This window comes from Chiroxiphia lanceolata, chromosome 25, assembly GCF_009829145.1.
Source record: "Chiroxiphia lanceolata isolate bChiLan1 chromosome 25, bChiLan1.pri, whole genome shotgun sequence".
NCBI lineage: Eukaryota > Metazoa > Chordata > Aves > Passeriformes > Pipridae > Chiroxiphia > Chiroxiphia lanceolata.
The window spans coordinates 70014-95337 of record NC_045661.1 but is presented as its reverse complement, the minus strand read 5'-3'; the positions used below and the strand labels follow the sequence as shown (position 1 = coordinate 95337).

Here is a 25324-nt window from a genome sequence, read left to right as displayed (position 1 = left end):
TTGTGTATCAGTGCTACTTACTCAGAAGAACTCAGATTGAGCAAAACTGTGTTCTTCACACTGGCACAACTCTCAGTCACTGAAGTTCCCAGGCCATGATGAACCAGGGGGCTTGTGTTGATCCCAGTCGGGCAGCTGATCCCCACAATGTGTGCACTTCCCTGTCACAGAGCTGTGCAGCAGCTGATTTGAGGAAGTACAAAAAAACAGTGAGGGGGTGTTCTCTCAGCTCCATGAGCCTTCTTGTTGGCTTTCACCATCTGTTGGCCTAGGTGCAAACAGAGGAGAGGGAGCAAAAAGCCTAAACAGGACCAGTCATTTGTTGTTTTCTGGGAAAAAAATTCAGAACGCCCAAGATGTACAATCCCAGAATGTGCTCAGTTACAATATATCCTGGTTAGCAAAAAAAAAACCCCACAAAAAACACAAACCTAAAAATCAGTGAGAATTTAATTGGGGGGCGGGGGAAATTACACCTATAAAATCAAATTACTCTCATGAAGATTAACAGTCAGTGTGCAACCCTTGCAAATTGTTGTCCAACTATGCTCCAGTCAATGGTAGGGCCATCACAGGTGAGAACAACATACTGGGAGTTTGGGTAGGTCCACGATGAAATGTCTATTACTAGAAGGGAAGCAATGGTAAAAATTGTGACTTATCACCTCCAGCTGCACTGTCAAGGTGCCTGGAGAAGAATGTATGGGTCATCCCATCACTTCTTTTGGTGGATGTGGCAGAGTTAGGTTTGCGTTTAGATTTGACCTTCAAGATTATTTTTTCCAACCTAAAGGTTTCTATGAATCTAAAATTTGCTGTTTGATTTGGTCACTTGAATTAACTCATATTTTTACAGCCCAGACATGCTGCAGCTATTTAGGACTCCTTAATTGCGTGCTGATTACCTTCATGTGCACAAGTAGTTGAGCAAGAGTTGCATTCATCAAATAACCGAGGAGTTACATGTTTGCTTATGGACCAGGAGTGACACTGGTCACTGTGACACTTCTTGCTGTGACACTTCTTGCTCACAGGTGTATTTACAGAACCCAGCCAAGCAGATGGTTCATTTCCTGACTGTGCTGTTGCTACAGCCAGGGCTGATTTATACAGATATGCATAATACTACCATAATGCCTTGTCCCTAGCTTTTATTTTATAAAGCAGCAGGCTGTGCCTGTGGCTGTAGCACAATTACTTGAAGAACATAAGGGTCAGTGCTGATGGGTATTGCAGTGGTTGCCTGTAAGCAGGAACAGTGAATCTTTCCCAACCCCCAATAGTGCTTTTTGTGTATTTTTCATTTGCCAGGTAGCTTGGCTCTAATTTTGCTGCACAGATATTCTTGGAGCAGGGACACCTTTGCAGATTACCTGTATGGAAGGAGCAGAGGCTCTAGGCAGGGTGGAGGGCTGGTGAGGTAGAACACTGTGTAAGCAGCTAGGCTGGCTTGGTAAGGCACAGCTTAGTCACTTCCTTTGGGAAGCATGTAGGATGCACCTACCTCCTGCGTGGGAGCCCTGCCTGAGCCTCCTAATGTTGGAGCAAAATGTTGAGGTGCCATCTGCTTACTAGGAATGGACCTTCTTGCAGGCTGGGTTTGCTGGTCTAGCCTGGTCATGGTAGGCATAGCAGTGAACCTGGGCTCTGTGCTGTCCGTGAAGACCCCAAGAAAGGGTTAGACCTGCTGTGGGAGATGAAACCAGATGCAGCAAACAGTTCTCAGGATGTTCCCATCTCACAGCTGCTCCTGAACCTCCTCCCAGTAGTCACTTGGATATAGGTGGAGAACCTCAGCGTACTTTCAGCACATCCCTGCGCTGCTGGGAAGCCAGACTTTGGAGAACATTGCCATCGCCCCCTTGCTCTTTTATGGATGTAACACTGTGTGTTCTTTGTCATGAGGCTGGAGCTGTCCTTCATCAGCTTTAAAGAAGAATGTCCCTGCTTGTCTGACGAGGTGCTGTGGCTTGTCCTTCAGATTCCCCAGCTCGACAAGTCCTTACTCATCCACTTGTTTGGAGGACGGATTTCATGAGACCCCCTCCAAGCTGCATGAGGATATTTCTTGGCTCGTGAAGGCAGGAGAGTAAGAGCTCCAGGTGACGGGGCTCCCGGGGGTGTGCCTGAGCAGGGCTGGGTGCTCCACTCCTATAGCAGAGCCCAGAGGCACCTGTACAAGACTGAGGCGTGTCGGAAAACCTGATGCCTCACCTCTGCCAATGTGGAGGCGGAGGGAGGAGGGCCAAAAGACATGTCCCTTCACGCTCGCAACAGCTGAAAACAGAGAAGGAAACTCGCTGGAGCCTTTTTTACCAGCGCAGGAGGCCTCACAGTCGCGCTCTCACCCCAGAGACCCTCCCGTACTCCAGTACTCTGGGGGGGTGGCACTCCCACACCCGCCGGGCGATGAACTTCGCAAGGAGAAGAGGCTTTTACAGACAGGAGGTGAACAACACCCTCTGGGAGCTGCCCAGGAGATACACGTCCCTCCACCCGCTGGGGTCTGGAGCCTACGGCTCGGTGTGGTGAGTGGGGTCCTGCTTGCACTGCCAGCAGCAGTATGGGGCGAGGTAGGGGTGTTCCCTGCCAGGAGGAAAACAAGGAGGTGCTTGTCAGCACCTCTCCATTAAGAAAGGACATTTGCATGTGTGATGGAGGTGGTTTGTCTCCTGCTCCGGTGCAGGCAGCGGGCTGGAGACTTGGTCACTTGAAGGAAATGTTTCCCCCTGTGGTCACCCCGGGTGGGCAGAGAGGGTACTGTGTAGGCACGGCAGCAAGGGGTGCCGAGCAGCTTGGGGTGTCACCTCAGCATTGGGGTCAGGCAGCTTTTGAGCTGCTTTGGTCTCGAGCTTGCATGAAGATTATCTGGCAGCAACCCTACCAGGGAAGGGAATACCTAGGTGTCTGAAAGAAATTTGTAGATGGTAACAGAGGTGGATACTGGAACAAAGTATCCTTGCTGCTTAGTCCAAGATAGCTGATGCTGGTCTGCCTGGACTAAGCAGCTGGACAATACTACCCCCACTCTGATACTGTTTCCAGCTTGAAATCATAAAGTAGATAGACGTTACTGTAAACCAGGATCAGTAACAGACTGGGACTTCCTTCATGGCTGATAATAATCCCTAACCTATGAGAGAGCAGCATGAGCTGCGGTTAATTATTCACCTGGGTAAAGGAGCCTGTAGTGAGAGCAAGCAGAAGTCAGACCTTGCGTGGTTTACACTGACAAACTGGAGGAGACGGGCGATTCTTTGAAAGGTAGGTTAAATATGAAGCAGTCCGTGATAGTATCTGAACAGAGCCCTTGTTTCATAACATGCTGAGCTAAAAATAAAAAAGAAAGGTGTATCCCTTTTCATAGGTGTTGGGCAAAGTCTATCCTGCTGCTGTCACAGCACTAATCCTGAAACCCTGGTTTCCAGCTTCTGTCCTTGTCCCTTGGCTTCCAATTTATAGAGAGGTGCCCCTTTTGCTGTCCAGGTGCCTTTACACTTCTGAGATGCTTAAGTTAGGCCTGCAAAATCAGGCAAGACTAGACTATTTTTTTATATTTGTACAGTTTTCTCAGGTTTTTCCCATTGAGGAAAGCAGGAAGGAAAACAAAGACAGGACAAAAAAAGGAAGAGAGAAATCCTTTCAAAATTTCCTTCCCCGCCCAAAAAACCCCAACACCGGTAAGACAAATCCTTACTGTTCCCTGTGAAAGTCTCGGCTGCTCTGGAGCTCTCAAGGAGGGAGGGAGGAAAGGGTGTTGAAACAGTCTGGAGGTCCATGGTGGTGGTAGTATTGAATGGACAGTGCTCAGCAGGGAGGGCTTGCTGCCGATTTTTGTACAAAACAGAGGTGGAAGCATGTGGAGTTAGCATTTGCTGTCCTCTGCTGGGAATTGCTGGGAAACTTTCCTATTGCAGTGTTATTCAGCAGCTGGCTTTTACACCTTCTTGAGCAGCTGAGAAAGTAACTCAGGAGAAACAGCAAAGTCTTGTTTCCTCCCTTATTAATTTGCCAAAATCTGTAGTGATTTGGCTTCCAGCTGAATGTAATTGGGAAAGAAGAGTCTTCTGACCCCTTCAACACTGGTCTTGTTGATCTCTACCAGTTGAGGCAAGGACACAGCTCTGCCTGCCCCATGTCATCCCAGACTGTATCTGTTCATTAAATCTGTGCTGGGAAGAACATGGTGGGCTCTCTCAGCTGCGTCAACTGAATTAGCTCTAGCTGTGCTTATGGCAAGGGTGTGACTAGTGCCGTCTGTGCTGCGCAGGCTGAAGCTCCATCTCCCTGCTCTCCTGTGTTGGGACATGGGGTTAGATGCTCTGTATGTCAGCAGCTGGGAAGGCAGGTAAGAAGGTGCACCCTCAGATTAGGAAATCTGCCTTGAATTCTGCAGAAGTTGATTGACTATCTAGTCCGAGTGCCTTCCTTTATTTCCCTTGCTCCTCAGAAAACTTTACACAGTGCTGTCCCCTCTGCTGACATCTGCTGAAGTCCTGAAACTGAGACAACTCTTCACTCAGAGGCCTCCTATGATATCCTACAGCATCTTCAGTGCTCAAGCTGCCTTGTGTAGCTGTTCCTGCACTTCCTTTGCTTTTACCAACTGAATGGGGAAATGTGTTTGCGCAGGGCTGGAGGATGCAGCTAAAAGCCATGGGATTGAATATGATGATTTATAGCCTTCTGTTTCCATGGGAGATGGGATAGGGATTTAAGAAGCTGTGGGAACTGCTCTGGAAATCTACAGTGTGATTTTTTTCATGTTTGCCTCTTGAGAGGGGTCAAGGAGGGGCTGAGGCACCACTGAGACACCACTCAGAATCCCGAATTACAGCTGAGGACCTCTGAGGACCTCCCTTCCCACTTGGAACCTGAGGCCTCCTTTGCAGTGTGAGCAAAAAGCCTTTAGAAGAAGAGAAACTGTCACAGGATTGCCAGTGACAAAAACAGCAGATGTGACTGGAGGGAATAACACATCATGTCTGTGGTGATGGCTGTTGTACCATGTTTTACCTTTATAGAAGACTCTCATTTTCAGCCAGACCTGCTTTTACACAGAAGCATATGTGTAGCATCAAAGATCCTGAATACAGCAGAATTAATTCCAGCAGCTTGTATTTTTAATGTGTGACATCCACTGTCTCCAGGATACAGTGAAGGCATTGCCCTGCCTTAAAAGACAAGAGTCTCCAGGCAGATGGCAAAGCAAAAGTTGCTTTATTCCCTTACCTCCTTCCATTAGGGAAGAGGGCAGAGTTAGAACTAATTCTGAATTTCAACCATTTGTGTTTCCCTCTTCTCACAGCTGTGTTACCTCCAGCTTCTTTCTGCAGGTTATAGGGAATAAAGATGAGCCACTAATACTTGGCTAGGAATCCCACCTAGTCATCCAAAGAGCACAGGCTGTGGTCTGCTGCCCAAAGCCACACAGGGTAGCATCCCCTGTGCAGAGCTCCACTGGGTTTCTCAAAGGGCCTTTCTTTGCTGTTCTTCTGTGACCACAAGAATTAACTCTTCTCTAGGAGATGACTTTTGGGATTACAAAATTTGTTAGAACATACTGCCAATGTCAGAATTGTTTTTTATTTGTCTGCTGCAGTTCAGCCATAGACAAGAAGACAGGGGAGAAAGTGGCTATCAAGAAGCTCTGCCGCCCGTTCCAGTCAGAGATCTTTGCCAAGAGAGCATACAGAGAGCTGATGCTGTTGAAGCACATGCAACATGAGAACGTAAGTACTCATTTCTCTCTCTTCCTGCTGATACAAGGGATATTTTCTTGCCACCTAGGAGCAAGTTCTTTCAGGTGGCACCATGTTTATTTTTATATATATATAGAGATGGATTATTTTAATATAGGGAGAGATACTGATATTTGGCATGTGCAGGCAGTTTTGGGGTTCAGGTGCTACCTCTGCTGTGCCCAGTTGTCACCAGTCTGAAGCAGATGTGTAATGGGTGCTACCATGTATTAGTAAAAGAAAAACATTTGTGCAGCATCAGTGAGGAGTCCGTGGATTCTTCAGATAGAGTTCTGTGTTCACGCAGATGCATGTGCCAGTGGAGAGCTACTACCTGAGTCCCATGTGCACAGTAAATGCTTTCCAGGTTTAAATGTGGACTTCTCTCTTCCATCAGGTCATTGGGCTGCTTGATGTCTTTACCTCCACTGCCTCCTACCAGGGGTTCCAGGACTTGTAAGTTTGGAGTTTTTTGCTCTATCTAGACTCAGCCATTGCCCAAGACACCTGTGTCTTAGCAGCAGGATAACAGATTGGGTTGAGGTGCAAGGGGCCCAGACTAAAAGCCAGACATCCCTAAATAACACAGAGAATCAAAAGTACATGTCAGTTCCCATGGCTAGTGCACTCAGAATACATAAATAGATCACATGCCATACTCACAGCTGGGAGACCACAGAATGTACAGACCAACCTATGTAACGAGGATGTGTTACGTTCCATGGCTATCACATGTAGTGTGATCCATGCTGTGTGACTGCTGAGCTAGGAGGCTGCGCTCAGAATGGGAGAACTACTGTTTGTTCATCAGGCCCCAGGGCAATTAAAATGAGAATTTTAAAGATCTGGCTTCCTTTTCATCTTGATTCTGGCTTTTCTTTTTTTTTCCCCTCAGTGTTTATGGTCAGGATGGACAAGGCATTTTCCCTTCCCCATTACTAGGAATGAGCAGCATGTGTCTGGATTTGGGGGTTTGGCTGACGGCTGGGTATTTAGCAGCCTGCAGGAAAAGCATTTGAAGGTTCTCAGAGCAGTTCCTGCAGGAAGACCGTCAACTAATTAGCAGTCTTGGCAGGCAGATACTGAAGAAAGCTTGATGTTGTCTTTTGAGGCAGGGCAGGAGAACATTACAAAGATAAAACTGGGAGCCAACACAGTTTTGCTGTGTAAGATGTTTCATCTTCCGGGTGGTGAAAGGCTGTCCGGAACTGAACATCACTTGAGGTCTAAAGTAAACTAATTCAGGATTGCAAAGATCCTTGTTCTTACTGGATGTCAGATACCTGATTTAAGAGGAGGAAAAAGAGCAATTTTCTGAGCAGGTTGAAATCCCAGCTTCACTGCAGGCTGTGCTAGTTAGCCCGGAACACTGTCACAGCAACTCATTTTAGTTACAGTAAGTTAACGCAGCCAAAAAAACCCCAAGGCTAGCCTGGTCCCCTGCATTTTTCTTCTAGACTCAGGGCTTTGTCTTACTACCTTTTAGCTACCTGGTGATGCCATACATGCGGACAGATTTACAAAAGATCATGGGACATGAATTCAGTGACGAAAAGATCCAGTACCTGGTCTACCAAATGCTGAAAGGGTTGAAGGTAAGTGGGTCTGGAGGAGTTTAGTGACTCCCTCTGTCTCCTCTACATGGGAGGGTTGACCCTAACTAAACTCCCTTCCAACACTGTATAGGAAGATGTGGGGGTGTTATGGCTTCACCTAAGAACATATATTGGCTGTTGAACTGCTCTTGTTCCAGCACACTGGAAGTGACTGCTTGTTTACGTCAGCTGGATATCAAAGCAATCAGCAGCCATAGACCTTGCGATTGTTTTTCCATGGCAGAAATTGCATTGCTCTTTGACTTGCCAAAACCCTTAGCAAAACTCTACACTGAGAGTAAGAGATTGGCAGCAACAGGAGCTTCTGCTGAAGGAGCTTCTTCATAACAGAGGCTCTCAGGGGAGAAGACAGAGGGACTGATTTCCGATTTAGTAGAATAAGAAAGAAATATGCTTCTGTAACTGGCTTTGAGAGAGCAGAAAACAATTGCAGAAAACCCCAGGATGTAGAGACAGTGTCTTAATGCTGCCCTCTAACATCCTTCACCTGGAATCAGAGCAGTGGCTTACAGGCATGAGTTCACCTTAATAACGTCTTTCCCCAGTTCACTGCTATCTTGAGTTTAAATAAAGGGGGGAAGAACATGCAGAAGGTTTAATTGGTGTGATTAAAGCCATGCAGTCAGTTTTTGCAATTTTATGTTTTTATGCTGAGATTATTTTTTTGAACACCCAAAATAACTAAGTTTTCATGTCGTCTGCTGTAACCCTGATGTCTTTGATGGTTTGAAGGTATTGTTGTACTTGCTCTAAGGAACTATTGCTTCATCCTTCCTCTTCTGTTCTATGCATCTTCTTTAGACTGGCAGTAGCATTGCAAATACTGTCAGCAATTCAGGGGAGAGATTCCTTTTCAAACTGCTGCCCTGCAGTAGCAGGATGCAGAGTTGTGTTTGCAGCAAGTTCTGATTTGTAGCTCTCATTTCTCTGCTGGAGAACAGAAGGTCTTGTCTGCTGGTGATCACATTGTGGCTCCTTTTTATTGCAGTATATTCATTCAGCCGGCATCATACACAGGGTAAGTTCATGTTTGCTCTTACTCTGATTTTTGTCTGTTTGAGAAACACAGCATAGTCATAAAGTTATTAAATTCTTAGACATCATTTTACTAATAGCACCGTCTGCTCTGGAGTTTCTTTTCCATCCTACACCCTATATATGTTTGAATTTGCTCATTTGTACAGCATTTTGAGGACATGCTGTATTTTCTGGTGAGCTGAGAAGCATTTTATGATGCTTCTTGAATTAAAACTGTTTCAGAAAAAATAAAACAGCAGTCTAAAGCTGTACAGTATAGCAGGCATGGTATCTTTGCTGAATTGGTACTCGACTTGGGATGTTACAAGACCCCATCAAAGGCAAGCAGAGGTTCAGCTGAGCCTTGTGTTGATGTGTTGCAACTTGAAGCATCTGTATTTTTCTGCTCTTGTCTGTTGTAGGACCTGAAGCCAAGTAACCTGGCTGTGAATGAAGACTGTCAGCTAAAGGTAGGTGGAAAAGCACCACTTTGGAAGCATGTAGCATATCAGATCATGGAGGAACTGCTCTGCCAGCAAGAACTTGGTACTGTCACGTTTCCTCTTGCCTTCTCAATTCAAGGTGTTTTGTTATTTGGCAACTGCAGGCAGTGGGAAATACTTGCTGATGTAACTTGCTGAATCAAGGCGCAAAACTTCAAATAACATCCTGTCACTGTAATTCCTGTGGCATGGCAGTTTGTAATGGCTTCCTAGATAAATTCAATACTGCTGAGCAACACTTGCATTAGGTGAACGATCCCTGAAGGGTAACTGGATTCAACTACAGTTGCCTTTTGGTTCCCATTGACATTATGGTTGTGGTTCCAGACAAAGTTATTTTTAGTATTGCTCTGAAAGGTTTGCTTGCAGTTTGCTGGTGTGGTGCTCTAGCATGTATTTTCTGTAATGTATATTACAGGGAGTGGCATCATTGCCCGTAATGGTTGGGTCAAGCTTGTTCATCTTCAGTATTGAGGGAGAGGCCATCCTCTGTCAGCTGCAAGGTGTTCTTATAGGAAAGGGTGAGTCATGGTGGCCTGGGAGCATGCCTTCACCACTAGGTCACAGACCAACTCAAATAAAGCAGAGACTTGAAACTTAAGCTTCAAGAAAGAAAGTGACCTTCCAGGTAGCACAGAGCCCTGATCCTTTCAGCAGAGTCTTCTCACAACAACTGGTTTTGCAACTGACTTGCAGTTTACAGTGGAATCAAGACAAACCTGTTAAGTCTTTGAACCATCCCGTGATTGGCTGCGGTGTAGTTGGAGCTTTGTTATTATCTGATTGGATCTGCTTAATTTTCTCTTAGAAGTGGAGTCTTACTTGCCCATAGGATTTCTTTTTTTCTTTCCTGCCCTTCCTTCTTCGTCTTCCTTTGCAACTGCAGATTTTGGATTTTGGCTTGGCCAGACATGCTGATGCTGAAATGACTGGCTATGTGGTTACACGATGGTACAGAGCCCCAGAAGTCATCCTGAACTGGATGCATTACAACCAGACAGGTGAGCAGCCTTGCCTCTGCAGCGTGACTATCTGATGACGAGCCTGGGGATCCTGCTGGGTCAAACCTCACGTAATCGTCCAGTTGTTTTTCTTCTTTATCATCAGTGTTCCTGGGAGCGGAGAAGATCCCAAAGGTGTTGCGCCACTCCCAAAGCTAGTGCTTGCGGGAAATGATGAAAGCAGAGATTTTAGCAGCATAGAAAGAACAGAGGAGAATGGGAGTGATATTTAAATCAGTCCCTGCTGCAAGCAACAACAAAAGCGACAGCCCCAGCAATCATTGCTGCCTTTTCATTGTCCTTTTTTTTCCCTTTTTTTTTTTTCCTCTCTCTTCCCTCCCCACCCCCCCTTTTTCACTCTGAACAGTGGATATCTGGTCTATTGGCTGTATCATGGCAGAAATGCTGACTGGGAAAACGCTGTTTAAAGGCAAAGACTGTATCCTTTCAAGCTGAACCTTTTTCTTGGGGGGAGTAGTAATTCTTGGTGTGCGCTTTTTAATGAATGAGGCTACTGAGAAAAATAGGTGTCAGTCTGGTTTACCGGAAGGTAATCACAGGGACCAGTCTTTTTGGTGAGGAAAGCAGAAGGTAAGAGGGGACCTTAGAAATACACTTCTGTGCTGGCCATGTGTGCCCTACCTTGCGGTTAGAGCTCTACCAGTTCAACCTTGCGTGGCCATAGCTCCATCCCTAAACCTTTGCATATCCCCCCAAGACCATGGACATGTGTCCTGGCATAGCTGTGCCAGAAAAATTATCTGTTGATGAAAATGGCATGCCAGGAAAAAAGCCTTGGAGCTCTTTTTGCCAGTCTAATGAACTTGTGTAACTCTGCTGGGTTTGTATCATTACAAACTGAGCTGAGTTGTGGGAGGGTGTCCAGGGCTCATTCCTCAATGGGCAATCTTTAACACAGCTTGCCAGACCTGGATCAACTGACTCAGATCCTGAAAGTAACGGGGCATCCAGGAGAAGACTTCTTGGAGAAGCTGGAGGACAAAGCGGTAAAAAAGTTCATTATGGATTTAGGTCCTGCTGGCGGAGATATGGTGGGGAAGAGGTTAACATGTCTGTGAGATGGGAGAGGTGCTGCCTCTACAGCAGCAGTGAGGAATTGCAACAGCAGCCTTCTCCCCTTGGCAAGGAAGACATTTCTCTGCTAGTGGCACATCTGATGGACTTGGTGTGGATTGCAGGAACTCCCATGTGAGGTGCCTGATGCCCTAGCAAACCAGCAAGCTTCTCTATTCTCTAGCTTGGCTCTTAAAACAGAAGTATTTCTGTATCTCAATTGATAAAAATACTTCCTTGTAAACTGCTCACTGAAATGTGACATCTGGGACGATTTGCTGTTCTCTCCATTTGTCTTTGCTCATTAGAGCCATGAGATCTGAAAGCTGTATTTCACATCCCCTCGTATTTGTCCACATGCAGTAATTGTGCTTTCCTTGCTTTTTCAGGCTAAGAGTTATATCAAGTCCCTTCCTAAAATCCCCAAGAAAGATTTGTCTGTGCTTTTCCCTAAAGCAAATCCTCAGGGTAAGTCATCTCCAGCATTTCTCACGAGTTTTCACAGTTGGAAAAGAGGCAAGCTGACCACCACAGCTTCAACTCTATTTCTCCTTTTTCTTATAATTCTTATAATTTCTCCCTTACAGGCTATGCCCCTGCCCCTCCCAGGGCAAATATGTATCAAGTAAAAAACAAAATGATTCTTTATTGCAGTAGTGATGTTTTGCTGTTCTTGGTCATTTACTACTTTTTTTTTTTAATTTTAAAATTACACAGTCTGTAACATACAATATTTATGGAAGAGATAAACTTCTGACTTTCGTCTTAACAAACCAGAAGAAAGCAGATGCTGGATATAACAGGATGTCCTGGTTCTGGGTTGCAAATTAAGGATTAGGACAGTTGTATATATCAGTTCCAATTAGTATGAAAGTTAGGATGAATTTTTGCTGACATTAGCTTTCTGAAGTTGTTCTTGTTGTAGCCAAGCAGGTGACAATATGATCAGTAGCTCTTAGATAAACAAACCAGCTCTTCTTTGTTCATTATTAATTCCCAGCCTAACATCTAAGGCACCATGGGCTTTGATAAAGTGCCCCACAGTCCACTCCAGTATTTTTTTTTTCTTAGTGCAGTGTAGATCCTCTTTGTTGAATACCTGGATCTAGTGATCCTTAACAGACAGCCGATGTTAATTTATAATTTTCAGAGTCAAAACTGATCTCTTACAAAGAGCTCTCTTCCCAAGTAGCTTAGAGATGAAAGCAAGCAAAGGTGTTCTAAAAACTGAAAAAAAGAAAGCATTAAAATGTTAAAACCAAGTGGGAATGGGGCTGACAGACTAGACGCTATCTGAGTTTCCTGCCCTCCTGTTTACCACAGATGTATAGATTTCTATATGGATTACTCATGTTAAGACTACTTTGAGATGCAGGACTCTGAGTGAAAGCAAATTATAAAAACTGAAAAATATCTTGAGGTTACTGGCTTGCTCTTCATCCTTCTGCAGCCTCACCTGTGCAGCCCCAAAGCTTATTCAAGACTAATTTATTTCTGCACAATTTAAGTTCTGTTAGTAAGAGCTCCCTGAGGCTGCTGTTGAGCAGACTTTGCAACTCCACTGACAGGAGCTCCTCACTGCCTTGACCGGGTTGAGGAATCTCTTTCATTTTCAGGTCTGGAGATGCTAGACTGGAAATACCAGTCCCATCAGCTTGCAGGGTTCATGCACACAATTCCTATTCTCCACAGCACCTTACTTAGCCCTGTTCCCATCTTCTCCTACAGCTGTGGACCTGCTTGACAAGATGTTGCAGCTTGATGTGGAAAAGCGCCTTACAGCCACAGAGGCATTGGCTCACCCCTTTTTCGACCAGTTCCGAGATGTCGAGGAGGAGACAGAAGCACAACAGTCCTATGATGATTCTCTGGAACATGAAAAGCTTTCAATAGATGAGTGGAAAAGTAAGAAGTTTATTTTCTTTGAAGTTCCTGTCTAGCATGGGACTTTCCTACCCCTCTCTCTTTCCTGTGCACATGCTGAGTAAGGCTGTGATTGCCTGCTGATGCCTCAGTGGTAATGCACATCTCTTACCTTGCTCTTGCTGTTCTGCATTCAGCAAAGATCCCTCCAGCTCTTCAGGCAGACTTTTTTTGCCTCTCTCCTTTGTCTCTTCCATCTCGTACCTGTCACTGAATACCTCCTTTCTGCATGTATAACTTCTGCATGTATAAGCTTTCATTTGTGTCCTCTAAAATCACACATTCATGGTTATTTTGTTATGTTTTTCAAGAGCTTATTTACAAGGAGATCTTGTCCTTCAGTCCCATTGCACGGAAGGATTCCAAGAAGCAAAGTGGGATGTCATTATAGTGACTGATGCAGCTGTGGCTGGGATTCACTTCTCCTCGACGACAGATGGGATTTATTCCACGCTGCCTTGCTGGTGGCTATCGTTTGGCCTGTGGGACTTCTCTGTGTGCCAACACAAGGATGGCACTATGCTGTGGGTATTGAACTTTGTTCTACCAAAAGGGAAGCACTCCAGACAGTTTTCAACATAAAAGATAAATATATTCTTGTTGAAACTTTAAGTGGGAGAATTTTACCTGGTGGGGTTTTTTTGTTTGGTTGGTTTTTTTTAACACTGTATTTGTCCACTTGAGAGAGAAGGGGGTTCATTCTTTCTCATTAGTCTTTTCAAGGACAGGGTTTAGTACATTAATTATGGATAAGGTAAAGAAAAAGGTAAAACTGACTGGGAAGTGAGTCCCAAGCAAAATGGTCAGAAAGAGTGACATTCAGCAGAACAAAACTTTATCCAATCTGACTGTGTCCTCCTTCCCTGAGCAGTTACACAGCATCCAGCATAGCAAGGCTGCTGGGATAGTGTCAGCTCCAGGCCACCATGGGAATGCAGTTGACCATGGGATCAGTCTGTGTTCAGAGCAGCTCCAAACTCATACGATACACATAACTCTGCTCGGGATCTTCCCCTCTGGAGAGCCACTGCTGCTTCCTCTTCCCTTTCCCCTTCCTCCCCCTCCCCCCCCTTTTCATTCCCTGGGTTTTGATCAGTGCTGTCTCCTCACCGCTAGTTGCAAGCATAGCCTGGGAATTCAAAGCTGCTTCCCCTACTGATAGACTGGGTATCCCAAGGAGCTGTACAACTTAGTTTGAATATGAGTCTGCAGGAAGTTTTCCAGCCTATGCTGAAACTGGTGTATCTGCAGGTCCATGGCTTATTGATACAGTCATTAGATAGTTCAGTGCTAGGCAGGTACATCCGCTGGTTGTGGATAACCCGTTTGGACTGCAACACCTTCTTCCCTATGATGATCAGTCAGGTTCAGCCAGTCATTCCAAAGTCCATCCCAAGGGATTTGTGCCTAGAGACAAGTGTCTTCTCTGTATCAGAGCTCAGAGCACATAGTCCCCAGGGCTAGAGAAAAGTATTTGTTGAAAGGGCATGTGAACTCAGTAATACATGCAGTGTTTCTCAAATCTCCCCCTCCTCTGTAGCTGCTGAGTTATTTTGGTTTGGTTCAGCAATGTTGCTTTCAGTACTCTCTAATTTTCTTCAGTAATGTTCGGTTTTGCTGTACAGACCTCAAGGAAGGGAAAACTGCAACATTACCAGAATTTTCTGATCTCTCTTCACTGGGAACCAGAGACAGTGTTGTTGTGTTTCTTGGCAGTCTCTCTATTGCAGCTCATGCCATGCAGCACTTGGGATAACCCTTCAGCGCCTGCCGCTTTTTGATAGGACAGTATTGATGTTATCCTGCTGTAGCTGCACAGATGGTCCATGCTGATGAGACGTGGTTTCTCTTGCCTCATATCTCTCTGGATCATGTATAAGCCCTTTGCCTCACTTGTCTCTTAAGTGGGGACTTCTTGCTAAGTGTGAGATGACCTGCATTTTCCTTGAATGGCGAAAGGGAGAAGTTCTAGCTGCACATGTCAAACAGCAGCTGGAATGTTGTCCTTTTGAACCTGGCATCTGACTTGGCTGCCATGTGCCCTGCGTAATCTTGAACAGAAGTTGGGGAGAATGTCTCAGCAGCTGCCATTAACATCTTGGAAAGCTGCAGATGTTTAAAGCTACCTCTGCCATGGTAAAAAGAGGCTTGGTGGTTTCAGAGGAGGGTCATTGTCCAGGTGAGTGTTTGTGAATGCACGGGGAGATGTTTCAGGGCTGTAGGTGAGGCAGGCTGACCTCCTGACTATATGCAACGCTGGACATAGAGAGGCAGGGAAGATTCTTAAAACCTCATTCTTGTAGTGAAATTTGAGTAAATATGGAGATCTTCAGAGTACAGAGCTTTCTTTCAGAGAGTCATCTGTTAAGGCAAAGAACCCATTCAGACAGAACTCCTAAACCACTGTAAATGGGAATTCAGGGTGTAACTTAATCTTCTTGCCCTTCTCCAAAAGGGAATAGGTAGACCTGAAGAGTTGTCTGGCTCTTTGTAATGATGGTTGAGAGAGAAAACATCTTCACAATGAAGGAATGTACTGAGCAGTCTACTGGTAGTTGAAGAGGAACTTGCATAGTTTTAAAGAATAACCTAAGATGCCCTTTGGGAATTGTCTGTCTGACCAGAGGACAAACATGAAGAGGCACTGGGGATTTCTGATACAAATGGGTGTGAGAAGAACAATTTTGAACACAACCAAGGAGGCTACATAGATTACTGAGAGCAAGCACTATTCTCACTTGTTTCAGGGATAGCACGTACAGTCTCTTTGGTATCAGTCTTTCTGCTGAGTATACATCCAGAAAATAATTTGTGTTTCAGGGACTGGGTTTCTCTGTCAGTTTTCTCTTTTGAAAGCTTACACTGAATGCTCTGAAATTGCAAGAGCAATCTCAACAGCTGGTGTGTGAGCTCCATGCTTCGGTTTCATTCATTCACCCACCAACCCCATACAGTGACAGCTCACTGTCCAAGAGCCAAATACTATTTCTTCTGCAATACCTGCTATCCCAACAAATGCAGGGAGCTGGTGCTCTGCAAGCTCAGGAACCCTGGAAGTGTATGTGTATTTGGTTTTTGTGGTATGTACCAGCCAGGAACTCAAAATAGAGAGCAGGAAATGTAGCAGGTTGGCAGCGGAGGAAAGACCATGTCTGTCTGCGAAGACAAACTGTTCCAGTGCTTGTGTGGCATCTGAGGACATGTTTCAGTGAAGAGAATGAGCTACTAGAAGGGGGTGGGGGGGAAATCACATTGACATTTCATGAAAGGAGCTTGAAAAACACCTGCTTGAGAGAGTCAGTGACTCAGGCCAAGACTGAAGTACTTCAAAATCAGCACAAGAAACGAGAGGGTGTGTGTGACCCTGACAGACACTGTTAATCAAAGAAGGAATTCTCTTATGTGGAGGTGCAGGTGGTGCCTGTTGATGACCAACAGGTAATGGACATATTCCTTTCATTATGGTTTTTTTTTTTGCCCTTACATAGTTTGCATACTTAAAAACACAAAATCAAGTGATAAAAATCACTCAGCCCTAAAGTGATCCAAAATTCCATAAATTAGGCCAGCCACGAATATGTTTGCTGTTTATATTAAGGATGTATGATGAAAATTTACGTGGATGTATGGATAGAATTTTTGCGCTTGTCTCACATAACATACCAATGTTTAACTTGAAATACTACTTACTTGCTATTCTTACATTCATGTCATTTTTTTTTTAATTTGGAAAGTGAAGCCTTTATAAACAATCCTTCTCTGCAAGTTTTTTTGATAGCTAATTAGGTCTGTGAAGTTGGAACTTTACGGGACCTATTTATTAGGTACTTGCACATGTAAGTGGGAAAGAAAAAGCAGATGAAGCAATGATTATTTTCTTAAGAGACACCGCAAAATTACAAGGATTTTTTTAAGAGAGACAATAGTTGCTGTGTTTTGGATACCACCTAGAAACCTTTCGGTGCACAGTTTTGAAAATTTCTCCGGCCTCTCAGAAAACTGTACTTATTTTATCCTGTAGGAAAAAGAAAAATAATATGTTTTCATATATAATATTTTCACATTCTAGGAAGCAAACTAAACAAATAACTTTCATGTTTTCATTTATGGGATAATGGGAAAGAAGAAGAACATAGACAAATATAAACACATCTGAGAACTCTAGTGAGATACTGTACAAAGGATGTTAATACCTTTTCATATTCCCATGTCTCACTGTTGCCTGAGCAACCAGGGAAAGCATTCCTAATCCTCTGCATTTTCCTGTATCATGGGTCAGCAGAGTGTTGGCTGGAAACGTGATTATGGCTATTTTTCTTTTTGCAACTAAGAGAAACAAGACATGAAGGATTGAATGAAGACCACAATAGCCAGTACTAATTTGTTTTTCCCCCAAACAGATGTACACTCACTGCACCTTATCATAGAATCATTCAGGTCGGAAAAGACCAGTAAGATCATTAAGTCCAGCTGTACACTGTGAAAATGCTGGAGTTTCCAGGTGAATGTGTTTTACAGAATGTTTCACCTGATTTCTCTCTACAAGGCCATTTTCTGAGCACGAGTTTATACAGCTTTTAGTATGATATTCAGCTGGTGCTGGTTCACAGCTGATTCAGTCAGCTTTTTGGCTGACTGATAACTCCTTTTTTGCTGGATTGCACTCCATTAAATAATACTGAAGGGTTAGTATATCTTCAATGCTCATTGAATTTCTGTTAAATGCAAGTCAATTAACTTTTTTTAGCTAAGCTTGGCTGGAAAAATAAAAATTCTCCTACCATAAACCATGTCTTGAGAACACTTCAACTGAAAAAAAATGTCTTAAAACTGTAGGATGTTGAGGGAAAAAAAAATAACACCACTGAGGAGATAGTGCTGGGTGCTTGTGTCACCTTTCTGATGTTAGTGAGGCTGAGAGGGTTATATATACTCCACACAAAACAAGGGTCTTAGGAAGTGCAGTTGAGCACTTGCAAATCCAGCTGAAATAAATGGCAGCTGAGGATTGTCACTTTTGACATATCAGGCTTTTAACTTTCAATACATAGGGGTCCTTTTTAGCAATAGTGCAGAACAACCAGCCAAAGAGGGATACAAACACTACTCAGTTTTGAGGGTTAATGAATCAACAAAGAAAAAAATATCATTTCTCAATTCTAAATGATAGTTCTCTTCCCTTTTTGTTTTATATACTTAAATAAAGATGCAGAAAATAATAGTATGAATGAAGGTGCCCAACTCTGTTTTAGGTGTCTTAGCTCCTGCTTTCATTTGAAGCAACATCACTGGTTTTGCACTAGTACCCTTTAAAAACAGGGAGAGCAAAGAAATTGAATTAACTCGCCTCTGGGAGTTGAGAGAAGTTCAGAATGTTTTTTTCCAAATAACACATTAGTTCCACAGCTTTGATATAAAACTAAATGATGGCTAACTTGTTTTGATGTTGTAACACATGGCCCCCAGTCATCGGAGATGTCTGGACATCTCTGTGCATGAGTCATCCCACTGAACTTAATAGGGAACCTAATGTGATTATAATAAGCTAACTCCAGTGCAAATCTAAGAGTATAACGTTTCTAAACGGGGATCAAAATGAAAGTTTGCAAAAGCTCGTCGTATTTACAAAACACACTGAAAGGGCTAAAAAAAAATATCAAGTAAAACCCACTGTTAAAATTCTCACATAAAGAAGGAAAATCACACAATCTTAGAATGGCCTGGGTTGGAAAGGACCTTAAAGAACAACTTGTTCTAACCCCCCTGCTACGGACAGGGACACCTCCCACTAGACCAGGTTATTCAGAGCTCCATCCAACCCAGTCTTGGAACACTTCCAAGGATGGGGCAGCCACAGCTTCTCTGGGCAACCTGTGCCAGGGCCTCACCACCCTCACAGGGAAGATTTTTTTTTTTCCTAATACCTAATCTAAACCTACTCTCTTTTAGTTTGAAGCAGTTCCCCCTTGTCCTCTAAAAAGTCTCCATCTTTCTCATTGGCTCCCTTCAGGGACTGGAAGGCCACAATGAAGTCACTTGAAGCTTCTCTTTTCTAGGCTGAATATACCCATTCTCTCAGCCTTTGAAGTTGCTCATCAGTTATTGAAATAATTTTATTTATTGTTTAACTAGGAAGCAAATGTATCTATAGATTGAGGTTTAGATTGTTTTTTTAGTCCTTTGTGGCTAGGACCGTACTGTTGCATAGCTGTTCTTTTGGAGTTAAGTGAGATCCTATGTAAATCAGTGAGAGTATTGGGACTTTATTTCTAAATCTTTGATATGTTATTTTTCATGCAGGACAAGAATAGATTATTATTTATTTTCAAGTTCTGATACATGAATAGTAGAAAAAGCATACCCTTTATATACACAGTATATACTTAGAAGGTTGTAAGATTGTTCAGCAGTAAGGAACATGTTTTCCCGTGCTTTTAAAGCTTCAGCAAGCTCTGGTCCAACCTGAGACTTTGCAAAACAGACTTGTCATAGGCTGTCTGCTCTCAGATTCCACAGTTAACATACGTTAAGAGACAAAAGATCCATAGCTGGACTGTACATGAGGGAAAACAGCATTCATTTTTTCCTTCTAAAACAGTTAATTCTGTAAATTCAGATGGTAATATTATGCAATACTCTGCACAGAGTGGGAGGTGCAGCATACATATGCCCAAGTATGTGGTACTCTCTATAAAAAGTGTAGGAGCCTCTGCGGTTCCTATCTCATTGCTTAGCTGCAAATGTAACTTCTTCCTTGTTCATTCCTCTCCGTCCCTCTCTCTGTCCTTTCACCCGCTCACACTTCTGCATGTTAGGAGGCCATCTGGACCTTAAGTGTTGGTCTAGGAAATAAATACAGGCTCTTGCTATTTACATTGTTTGTTTGATGCTGCTTGTTTAGGCGAAGAGTGGCAGAAACAAAGCCACAGATTCTTTAGCACCTGGCAATGCTCCAGGACATTTTGGGGGATCCCATGCCTCCTGCAAAAAACTAGGTGCAAGATGAAGACACCCCAATGAGCCTGGGACAAAAATCCCGTCTCCCGTGGCCTGGGGGCTACCGGCTGCAAGACACCCCCTAGCATGATACCCTCGCTCTCAGACAAACCCTCCCCGCGAGGCTGGATGCGGGCAGAGGGGGGGGAGGCGAGGAGCGAGGGCAGTGCTCTCCAGCCACCTGGATCCAGAGGCGGGTGCCGGGAGGCCGCGGTTCCCCGGTGCTCTCTGCCCCGTCAGGCGCGGAGGGGGAAAGGGGCGGGAGCAGACCTTTCCTAAGCCATGAGGCCACCGGGTACCGACACCCCCCCCCCTTCCCGTCACCGCAACCCCCCAGGGGCCTTCCGTTCCGTGCGGCCCGAGGGTGGGAAGGGACCGGGGAGGGGCGGGCAGCGCCTGCCCGCGAGGGAAGCGGAGCGCGGAGCCCCCTCCCCTGCCTGGCCGCTGCCTTTCCCCACCGCTCGGCCGGCCCGCGCTGCCGCCGCCACCGCCGCCTCCATCTTGAGCGTGTGTCCCCTGCTCCCCCCCCCCCCCCCCCCGCCTCCACAGCACCGAGAGCGTCGGGGGCGCTGGAGCCCCGGGGGGGGGGGGGGCGGGGGGGAGGTGAGGGTGGTAGGGGGCGAAGCGGCACCGGGGCCGGAGCAGCAGCGGCGGGAGCAGCGGCGGGAGCAGCGGCGGCAACGGCATGAGAAGGCGGCGCTGAGGAGACGGCGGCAGCCGGAGCGCACGGAGCCGACATCTTGTGCCCTCCCCTCCCGCCGCCAGCTGGGTGAGCCCGTCCGCCCCAGGGGGGAGGGGAGGGGGAGGCGGAGAGGATTAAAAAAGAAAAAAAAAAAAGGAAAGAAAAAAAAAGAAAAAAAAAGAAAAACAACAAAAAAATTCCCCCCAAAGGAGGCGGCGGCAACGGTGGAGACGCCGCGTCCGCGGCGCGCTGAGCCGGCCAGGTAAAGCGCTGCGTGGGAGACCGCGACACCCTTCCTTCAGGGGGTCTCTCCTCCCTCACACCCCCGAGCCAGGGTCGCGGGAAGGTGACCGGGCGGGCGGGAAAGAGCTGGGGGAGCACGGTGCGCTGCATCCTGCGGCCCTTCTTGCATGCCCGCTCTGCCCCCGCGCGGATGGAGCGGCCCGCGGGCCCTCGCGGAGGAGGAGGCGGCGGCGGCGAGCGCCTGGGGACGGGGAACGGACAGCACTGTGTCAGCCGACCCCCCCCCTTATCGCCATCTTGGCCCCCCTTCTTCGCGGCGTCGCGGGGGCACCGCCCACCTTCTCCTACGCTATTGGCCCAGGCGGGGCCAAGCGCACCCCCTTTTAGTCCCGCAAAGTCTTGCGTTGCTATTGGTTTTGGAGCTGGGATGTACGGCGGCGACAGCCAATCGCCTTCCAATTGCCGCGCGCTCTCTCGCTCTCCTCCGCCCTGGCCCCTCTCCCTGGAGAGTGTTCCCGCTCTTCGGGGAGGGGAGGTTTCGCCTGGGCATGACCCAGTGCTGGGCATCGGCGGGGGTCGTCGCAGGCACCCGCCACGCCTGTTCCTCTCCCGGGGTCAGCTTCATTTTTGTCCGAGTGCCTGCTGTGCCTTGACCCAGATCGCTGGCTGCTACTGGAGTTCCCTGCAGGAATCCCGTGTCCCTCGCTGCACAGGATAACTCCTGAGAGGAGCTCCCGCCGGCACCTGACAGCTCATGGCACGTCATAGTTCCCTCAGTTGCTGCTGAGGCCAGACACAGCTCATGGCATATCACATTTCGCTCGGAGCACTGCTGCTGAGGCCAGACAGCTCATGGCACACACCATCTGTTGGTGAGCCCAGACGTTACCTTAAACTTTATCCATAGCCTGTCTCGCAACCCTCTCCTCTGGAAGGAGGTCTTCTCTTGCAGTCTGGTGCGTCTCCTGTCAGCTTGATTTGGTTACAGAAGTACCAGGGGATCGATAAAGATGTTTCTGTGTGCCAAGGCAGGCAGTTCTCCATTACATGTATTGAGCACTGACACACTTTGTTGTAGGCATCAGTGTGGGTGTCATGAGTTATAAACCCTTGGCAGGTGCGTGAAGGGAATATGAGCCCGTGGTAAGTGCAGACACAGCAGGAACGTGGAGGGGTGTTGTCAAGGGCGGCAGGAGTTTAAACAGCATTTTGGTTGGCAAAAGGTGGAAAGGGGGCTGCAATGGTTCCAGGTTGTTTCTTTCCTCTGGCATCTGTTGCTTTTGTTTGGCAGATGTGTTTCTTAAATAACTCCATGGGTTTCTGTTCCCCATTGCACAGGAGTAGGTTTTAAATCCCAGCAAACAGCCACAAGTGGCAGAGCTGGGTGGCTGGTGGTGCAGGAGAGCAATGCTGAGGAACGTCTCCAGACCTCGTATTTGACATGTCCCAAAGAAAGGCAGTCTTTGGTGACAACAAATCCCAAACTGTTTAGGACTGTACGAGCTATAGCCACTGCCAGTAGTCGTGGTGTGCCAGAGTCGAACGAGAGCCACTTTGCTCACATCTGCTGCTGCTCACTAAGGTCCAGGTGGCCTTCTTGCTGCAAGTCACTGAAGTTCTTCATTGTTGAGGGACCCAGTTCTTCCCTGGGATCACCAAGCCATGCCTGGAAAGGGCCAGGAAACTCCCCCACTGCCTTGAGTTCCAGCCTTGTGTCCTCTGCATGTTAGCAAAGAAACCTGGTGCTGTAAAGTAAATCCTTGGTTGTTCAGTGTGAGAAGGCTAGAAGGAAGGACTGCAGCATGAAGGAGAGTTGGGAAGGAGACTGAGGCCTTCTGCAGTGTGAGATGGTGCCTCTGACTCTTGGAAATGGCCAACACAGTGTTACATGGGTGTAAATCACAGCAACATTTCGCCTTTCCTTTAGAGGACTCATTTGTGTCAGATATTCCAGGCTGCATGTATAATAGGGGCCTGTATTGTGGTGTTCGATACATGTTGATCTTTCAGTTTTTTCAGTGGAGCTTTTGACCCCTTTGTAGTAAATTTAAGTGAACTGGCAATGGACTTGGTTGCCTTTTGTAACCCCCCCCAGGCATCTCTTGCCTACAGGTGTAAAAGCTGCTGCTCAGGAGAATTGAACCATTCCTGAATGAACTCCTGGGTTGGAGTTAAGTTCATTCCCAGCAGCTTTATGTATTGTAGCCACTTTGTTTGCTCAGTTGTATTCTCTAGGAACTTCACACCCTGCTCCTGGCGCAATATCCAGCGGAAGTGGGTGATGGGAGGGTTTTGGAAAGCTTTGAGCATACTATGGCAATAGTCAGAGCATGACTGTTTGAACTTTCTGCATTCACATCAGCAACCTTTGTCCATGGTAGAACGTAATCAGCATGAGCTGAAATAGCATTTAATCTCACCAGTGTCAAGTGTCTTTAGCATTTCAGTGTGCATGGGTGCTGTTTGCAGAGGGATTCTTTTTTATGCGTAGCTGGGAGGTGTTCTCAAGTGTGCCGGGGAGATCAAAACATGCCTAGGTTGTCGCTTAGAAATTTCTGTTGTTGTAGACAAGGTCATAGTGTTCAGCTCAGTGGGTCTGAGTTAATTTCATTGCTGCTTTCAAAGTTTTTTTGGAAGTGGGTAGCTGTGTCTCTCCTGATATCCCAGGTGCATGTATTATCTCTCGCTGGCAGCAATTTCCATACCATTTTAGATGCTTCTTCATAGTGCTAAGTAATTGTGTATTTTACAAATGGGTTGTTTTATGGCAGTTGGTGGAAAGCCCACTTTGAGTAATTTTTCTAGAAATACATTGATTTTTTTGCTAAAGGAGCCCTGTACCCTTGTTTTTCCCATCATCAAATAAAATAGCCCTTCCTTCAGGAGCTTGTTTCACTAAAATTTGCTTGTCCCTCAGCAAGTGGCTAATACCTCATTTTTCCTGAATAAAATATTAATTATGGGTGCAGTCAGCTCATAATAATTACTTCATCCTCTAATATATTTTTGCCCATATATCTTTTTGCCTCCAATGTCTTCTTTGCTTGTAGAGGCCTGAATTGGAAGAGAGCTGTTTGCCAGCAGGATTTTCTGGTTGTTTTTTTTTTTTTTTTTCATTTGATGATCCAGTTGCCTTTGTGCCCTTATTTTAAAATTGTTTTTTCCCACTCATTGAAGCCATTGGAGCTCAGCTAGGACAAGTGCAGTTGCGTGTCTGCGGTCTGTGGATCAAGTGACTGATTAAAGGTTTAAGGCAAACATCCCAAAATTTGTGGTACCTATATTTGCAGGTAGAAGTTGTCATCTCATATTTTACACCTGAAATAAAATTGTGTTTAGAGGTTCCATCATTATGGGTATGCTTACTGAAACTGGCACCTGCAGCTTATTTCTGTGGATGCAAGGAAGAGTTTGAAAACCCATCCCAGAGCCTGTTTGTTTCTTAATACACATGTTGTGTCATGGCTTAATCTCATGGTTCACAGAAACAGTACCGAAAAATGTGTTGTTCCTGGAATTTGTTGCTTCTTTCTGGAATAAGCTTGGACTTCTTGTAGGTCCTACTCCTGTGAGGTGCTGCTTGCTCTGACTCATGTGATAGAGAGTCTCTAGAGCTATGCCCTTCATAGAGCACAAATAATGCATTGTCTAACCACAAATTGTGGGTTTATAGTGTGTTTTCTTGTCTATGGGTCCCACAGAAAGGGACTGAATGTGGGATTGCTTTAAATAAGGGTGAGGTACAGGTTCAGGCCTCTGCATAGCAACAGATAAGCTCTGGGCTGGCCTATCTTCTCAAGGAGAATTTACATTTGCTTTTCTTTGTCTACTTTTCAACTTCTTTCAGACTCCGCTCATTTCTTCCCATAACTCATGTTCCCACTGTTGACCCTCCTTTCTTGCTTGTGTTACTCACTTGGCTTTCTTTCTGCTTTCCCTCTTTGCTAGCTCCCTTCTTCGCCCTCAGATCACTGAGCTCTGCCATGTTTGCATCCTCCCCCAGCTCATCTCGCCAGCTGCAGGCTTCTCCTCTGCTCCCCTTTGACAGGCACCTCCTTAACGTCAGGAACCGACTCTCAACTAATTATCTGGGTTGCTGATTAGCAGTTTGTGAGGACAGAGATGGCCTGGGCTTTTTGTTAAGGCTCTGAGCAAATACCATTGCATGGTTCCTGGTGTGGTCTGGAAGCTGCCTTGCTGCTTTCCTCCTTGTACCCCTGTGGATTTTCCATGCAGAACTGACTTAAGTGCATGAATGTGAATTATGACTCCAGAGGGGCTAGCGCTGAGCCAGAGCTACTAAGTCCATTTGGATGCATGCTGCTTGTTCCCATGCTCGTTCCCCTTCACTTCCTCCTTGAGCCCACTGAAGAGCAGAAGGGACACACATCTAGTATCTGATATATTGCTTGGTTCATCCTCGGTTCTGTTTGTGACCCATTTGCATGTTGGGAAGGACACAGTCTGTTCAGCATACACTATCTGGAGAGCGGTGTAAGGAACAGCTACATCTGAGAGAGAAAGAAAA

At 45.8% G+C, this 25324-nt stretch overlaps 2 protein-coding genes across 10 annotated transcripts in view; both read left to right on the top strand.

Annotated features, from left to right (window-relative positions):
• The first annotated feature begins 413 nt into the window (after window positions 1-413).
• On the top strand, window positions 414-14062 carry MAPK13 (mitogen-activated protein kinase 13). Of its 2 annotated transcripts, none has more exons than XM_032710761.1 (12): window positions 414-2528; window positions 5603-5732; window positions 6139-6197; window positions 7228-7336; window positions 8346-8375; window positions 8797-8844; window positions 9764-9878; window positions 10246-10317; window positions 10806-10916; window positions 11328-11420; window positions 12681-12857; window positions 13187-14062. In XM_032710761.1, exons 1-12 carry the CDS (start codon window positions 2206-2208, stop codon window positions 13264-13266), a joined length of 1347 nt encoding a protein of 448 aa, XP_032566652.1. In that variant the 5' UTR covers window positions 414-2205; the 3' UTR covers window positions 13267-14062. The 2 variants fall into 2 exon arrangements, with proteins under 2 accessions (XP_032566652.1, XP_032566651.1); XM_032710760.1 differs by having other exon boundaries at window positions 423-2528; window positions 10806-10885; window positions 11342-11420; window positions 13187-13484.
• Window positions 14063-14137: 75 nt separating this feature from the next.
• The window catches only part of BRPF3 (bromodomain and PHD finger containing 3), a 33386-nt gene continuing 22199 nt past the window's right edge, over window positions 14138-25324 (top strand). For 2 of the 8 annotated variants that reach the window (XM_032710747.1, XM_032710746.1), the window contains exon 1: window positions 20503-20640. The gene's annotated coding sequence lies outside the window, so the exon portion shown is untranslated. Of the gene's footprint in view, window positions 15055-20074; window positions 20167-20474; window positions 20816-21647; window positions 21669-25324 lie in introns of those variants that run through there. The other 6 variants (XM_032710742.1, XM_032710743.1, XM_032710740.1 and 3 more) reach the window with 6 other exon arrangements.